Raw genomic sequence first — 6,132 nt, 5'->3', positions numbered from 1 at the left:
TCCTTCTCTCTCCACCCCCCCCTTGTAACCATACGCACAGTCCTGTTACTTCTGCTGTTTGTGAGGGTGAACATTTTCCCTTAGCTGGGAATTAGCTGAATTAATAGTGGGTAGGGAATTACTTTGGAGGGTGCCCTATAACCTGAACCTGTGACTTTGGCTAGGCATACTAATAAGTTACCACCGATCTAGGTTTAAACAATAAGAAAACGATAACAAAGAACCCCTGAGTAACTGATGCTCCTTCGAGAACAAAAATAAGCATCCACAGCACATTTATTTAATGTTTAAATTACTTCATATTTTCACAACCTTAAAAGAAAATATATTTCTCCCACATACAGTAATAGCAAACAAGTGCACTATTTCAAACATTAAAAATAATCTTTAACCAAATCTGTACAACAGATAAATAACAATGATATCTACAATACTTAGTTTGTGAAGAAGAAAACCAAAAAATTCCCCCCCAAACTCACTTTCTTACTTCTAACTATGGCATAGATGTAGGTTGTACATCCTGTCCATAGCAACTATCTCTACAGTGCTCAGCTATACCATGTCTTTCAATAAATCAGATGTACTGATCAGTGGCTAAGGATGACTTTCCAAACATTGGAAATAACGTCCAAAAGAAAACATAACTGAGAAAATGTCGAGTATCTTTCCTCAAGCTTGTTAATAAAACTAGTTGACATACCCAAGGTTGTTGAATTAATGCACTAAGAGTTTATTCTTGAAACCTGTATTATCTTGCTATCTTCCTCTCATTACTGGCTCCATCATTCTTACAGAAATTGTTTTCTTTATTGGAACAAAATTTTGCAGGAAACTTTTCCTACAGACACAGGTGGCTTTGCAAGTTCGGACTCCACAGTTCAACTGAGATAACATCAGAAAATACATAAATATCAGACCACTTACTGTATAAATTAAGATTCATATAGTTTATCATTACATATAATTGCACATATGCTGAGAAAACAATGTCGTATTCATTCTTTGAATGCTAAACAGTAGCCACCAAAAGGAGGACAGAACGAGGATGCACATGAACCTCCAAGCATTACGTAAGCCAAACTCACAAAAAACTGTGAAGACTATTATGGTTCAACAGAACAAAGTATCACCGTAGTTCACTGAATTTGCAGAATTTAAAATTACAACCCATCAGTTCTAATCTGAAGTGGTATTTCTTTCAGTTCTATGCTGTATGCAAAAGAAGGTTACATGATAAAGAAAAAGCCTTTGATTCTGAGTTTGAATCACAGCAACAAAGGAAAGATACTGCTAAATAGGAATGGAAGAATTGGCTCTTCTGAACAAGAACCTCAACCTTATTTCATTGTTATTTTAAAAAGGGACCCATTGTCTACAGCTGGCCAGACTGCTAGTCAACCAATTTTTCCCATGCAGGCTTGCTTTCCATATCTTCAAGTCACACACGATCTGGGGGTTCTGAGGTTGTTGTGCCCCTGCTATGCCCTTCTCTGTAATATCTGAACACAGTAGATGTATGACTGGAAAAGGGTGGGAATTTCCCCAACTTTTCAATATTCAGCTGAAATATTGCTTATCATTGTTTTATCAGTGGGGCTGTATTAATATTGTGAACTACAGAGAGTTTGAAAGAGCAATAATTGGAAAATGCTGATGAAAAACCAAACATACTTGTAGAAAATTTAAAATAAAATTACTTATGCATTCTTAACAAATCCCACATTTCCAGAACTGAAAAATATTTTTTGAAAACTGTCTTCAGGGGGGAAAGAAAAATACAAAACATCTATGAAGTACTGTGTAAACCTGGCTAGAATGTTACATGGAATCACTTTAAATTGAGGGGCTTTTGTTCAATGCATAAAGGGTTTCATATACTACATACTAGCTACACCCAAAACATTGATCTCTAAACAATGAGTTAACACTTAGTTTAGAAAAATGACCCTGATTACCAGTAAGATAACTTCATTTTGAAATTAGCAAAAAATGACCAGTAGCTAAAGATCATACATCAGGTCTGCTCTGTTGTTACAAAAAGTTTCTTGAGGAGAACAATTAAAGCGTGTCTCTTGTATACTGTAGTATGCTAGTAAATATCCGCAAGTTAGGTGTATCAAGGTAAAGTTAATTCAGTAATCTCCAAATTATGCTGCCAAGCCACCCATTTCTCTTCTTCATGTTACATTTAAACAGATATGTAAACAGAAATATATATCCAGTAGAAAAAAAGACTTGTTTTTCACATGCAATTCTGTACAGTGCATTCTTGTCTCTCAGGTTCCTTTGAGAAGGATATTTCCACACAAAATATGTACATTTCCATTATATACACATTCAATAGACTTCATTTAGATGTCCTTCTGCTTCTGCTGAGCACTGTACACGTTTTTTGTATCTCCAGTTAAATATTTTTCGTCAGGCAGACACAAAGTAAGCCTGAAGTAAGTTTTAAGGACTTCTTGAAGTTAATGCCTTGATTGATCTTGAATTGCTGCCAAAAAGAGGAGTCCAGAAAAAAACCCAGCTATACACAGCAGCCTTCTAAGCAGAGTCGCATTATCTTTAGGAACAACCATCTGTGCTAGATCATTAGTGATCTGAGAAATTTCATGTGCCACACACACAAATATAAAAGTGCTGACAATTATGTTGAGCATTGGATTTCCAGGAATGAGCACCAAGATCCCCTTTGTATCTGCTGCTAGCCAGATGTGGTATTGGCAGATGAACAGCTAGAAGGAAAAGAGATTCAGTTTACAAATTTAAATATCAATAAGAGTATAATCATTACTACTACATTAGCTGATACAGGGCTTACTCCTGTTAAAGGGGTAAACAGTGAGGTGGCAAAGTTTTCTTAAGATAGGTATGGCCAAAGCAGACTGCGAAAAGCTACAAAGCAATCTCACAAAACTGAGTGATCGGGCAAGACAATGGCAGATGAAATTCAGTGTTGATAAATGCAAAGTACTGCACACTGGAAAACATCATCCCAACTGTACATACAAAATGATGGAATCTAAATTAGCTATTACCACTCAACAAAGAGATCTTGAGTCACTGTGGATAGTTCTCTGAAAACATCTGCTCAATGTGCAATGGCCATAAAAAAGCTAACCAAATGTTAGGTACCATTAAGAAAGAGATAGAAAGTAAGATAAGCAATATCACAATGCCACTATATAAATCCCTGGAACACCCACACCTTGAATACTGCATGCAGTTCTGGCTGGAAAAAACTACAGAGAAGGGCAACAAAAATGATTAAGGGTATGAAACAGCTTCCATATGAGGAGAGATTAAGAAGACTGGGACTGTTCATTTTAGAAAAGAGATAACTAAGGGAAGATATTATAGAGGGCTATAAAATCATGAATGGTTTGGAGAAAGTGAATAAATAAGTTTTACCCCTTCACATAACACAAGAACCAGGGGTCATCCAATGAAATTAATTGGCAGCAGATTTAAAACCTATGAAGTACTTCTTACAGTCAACCTGTAGAACTTGTTGCCAAAGAATGCTGTGAAGGCCAAAAGTATAACTGAGCTAAAAAAAAAGGATTAGATAAGTCCATGGAGGATAGGTCCAGGGATGGGTATTAGCCAAGATAATCAGGGATGTAATCACATGCTTTGGATATTCCTAAGCCTCTGACTGCCAGATGCTGGGAGTGGGCAACAGATCACTCAATAATTGCCCTGTTCTGTTCATTCCCTCTGAAGCATCTGGCACTGGCCACTGTCGGAAGACAGGATAGTGGGCTAGTTGGACCATTGGTCTGACCCGGTAAGGCCATTCTTACATTCTTATGAGTATCAACTAAATATAAGGTGGGACAGATTATTAAGCATAAGGGGTTAAAACATGATGTAAGAAACCACTCAAAATGAAGTAGGCAATTAACACCTCTGCAGTCATAGGACACAGGATGGTTAGTAGGTTACAAATTGCTGGGAACTTAAATTCGTAACTCTGATAGACATTAAGGACACGTCTTCACTGGCAACGTTAAAGTGCTGCCACGAGTCGTGGCATAGCGCTGAGAGAGAGAGCTCTCCCAGGGCTCTAAAAAAAACCACTCCACGAGGGGCGTTTCTCCTAGTGCTGGTGCACTGTCTACACTGGCATGTTACAGTGCTGAAACTTGCAGTGCTCAGGGAGGTGGTTTTTCACACCCTGGAGCGAGAAAGTTGCAGCGCTGTAAAGTGCCAGTGTAGACCAGCCCGAAAAATCAGTCTCAGAGACACTGGTTTATGGCTCATTACAACAATTTGTAACCTACAACCCTCCACTGACCTATGACTGAAGAGGTATTGACTGCCCAATTCATTGTAAGTGGTTTCTTGCAACATGTTAAATCCTTACACTTAACAATGTGTCCCCAGTATTTAGCTGTGATACTCTGGTTACCTTTGCCAGACCTGAAGAAGAGCTCTGTGAAGCTCAAAAATTTGTCTCTTCCACCAATAGAAGCCAATCCACTAAGAGATAGTACCTCATCCATCTCGTCTCTCTCAATGAAGAATATAAACAGCCACAGTTGGATATTTTTGGTTCATTTGCTTTAATATGTTTTTACTATGTATTCCGTTACACTACAGTGTACATTATAAACCCACCATTTATAGATTCCTAAAATGAAACACCCTATTATTGCATTTGTGATCACTCTACTTACCTCTAAAGAAATTCTGCCAAACCAGGCAAAAAATGAACTGTATACAGAACGGGCATATCCAGGAATGTTCCTGATGAGGATGAAAGCTAAAATCTAAAAAGAAATTAAGCATTATAACTAAGTAGGAAAATTAATGTAATCAGATATTTTTGCTATATATGTACATATTAAAAACTTTAAAAATACATACAGTATATACGTAATATAAGCATGTGCACAAATGTTTGCAGGGTCAGAGCTACACTATATGCAGTAGAACCTCAGAGTATGAACACCTCAGGAATGGAGGTTGTTTGAACTCTGAACAAAATGTTATGACTGTTCTTTCAAAAGTTTAGAACTGAACACTGACTTAATACAGCTTTGAAACTTTACTATGCAGAAGAAAAATGCTGCCCCCCCCCTTTTTAGTAGTTTACATTTAACACAGTACTGTACTATATATATATATTTTTTCGTCTCTGCTGCTACCTGATTGCATACTTCTGGTTCCAAATGAAGTGTGGGGTTGACTGGTCAGTTTGTAACTCTGAGATTTTACTGTATATGAATTAGTATTCAGGTACGGTGTACGGCCATGAATGTGTATTTTAATTTATAAAGATATCTATCCTTATTTTACACAAGGATATACATGTAGTGCGTACATATACACACATACATACACAAATATGCCCTTGTGTAATATAAATATATAGATATCTTTATATATAAAAATTAAAATACATATTCCTATATGTATTATATCAGTATGTATATAAATTGTACACACATACTGCTATAGCTATACTCTTACATTTATACACAGAATAGAATGAAAATTTGGTTTCACAATATGTAAATAAAATGCTAAATTTTAAACTTTATATTACACAGGTCAAAGAAAAATAACCAGCAATGCAACAAGCCCTTTTTCACATTCATTCATGAAAATAATGTTCATCAACTGATGTTAAGTACTAAGACATCAGAGACAGACTATATTATTTTTTTTAATAGAATATAGATTCTGTCACTAAGGAAAAGGAGCATAATTACCTGCACCACAGAAACAGAAGGATGCAGTTCATTGCACTCAGTTTTGTTTTTACAGCTACTAGCCCAGATAGAGTAGGTCTACAAGATATAAATATACATATCAGTCTGTTTGATGACTGTGCTTAAGAGATTTTAAAATGTTACAACAGGATAAAACATTTTAAAATATGTTAAAACAGCAGCAGTGTGGTGTGGGGAGGGAGGAGGAGATTCTTTACACTTTCTAGTTAGTTATGCATTTCTTAAACACGGTTTTGCAGCTGATGAATGCAATAATCATTTGTATTTGAAAATACAAAAAAACTCACTGCTGACAATTTTGTTAATCACACTTAGACATCAGGTCATTTCTCGAGTGTTTATACAAGTCATCTACCACTCTATTCTTACTAAGATCATCCAAGATAATCAA

At 36.2% G+C, this 6,132-nt stretch overlaps 1 protein-coding gene across 3 annotated transcripts in view; it reads right to left on the bottom strand.

Annotated features, from left to right (window-relative positions):
• Positions 1 to 244: 244 nt before the first annotated feature.
• CASD1 (CAS1 domain containing 1) overlaps positions 245 to 6,132 on the bottom strand; it is a 57,048-nt gene continuing 51,160 nt past the window's right edge. For 2 of the 3 annotated variants that reach the window (XM_034760460.1, XM_034760462.1), the window contains 3 exons: positions 5,721 to 5,798; positions 4,683 to 4,775; positions 245 to 2,735 (listed from right to left, as the gene is read on the bottom strand). In XM_034760460.1, the coding sequence (XP_034616351.1) occupies positions 2,469 to 2,735; positions 4,683 to 4,775; positions 5,721 to 5,798 (438 nt within the window). In that variant the 3' untranslated portion in view covers positions 245 to 2,468. The remainder of the gene's footprint in view (positions 2,736 to 4,682; positions 4,776 to 5,720; positions 5,799 to 6,132) is intronic. The other variant, XM_034760461.1, reaches the window with a different exon arrangement.

The sequence above is a fragment of the Trachemys scripta genome, chromosome 2 (assembly GCF_013100865.1).
Source record: "Trachemys scripta elegans isolate TJP31775 chromosome 2, CAS_Tse_1.0, whole genome shotgun sequence".
Taxonomy (NCBI): Eukaryota; Metazoa; Chordata; order Testudines; family Emydidae; genus Trachemys; species Trachemys scripta.
This window is presented reverse-complemented; position numbering and strand designations above follow the sequence as displayed.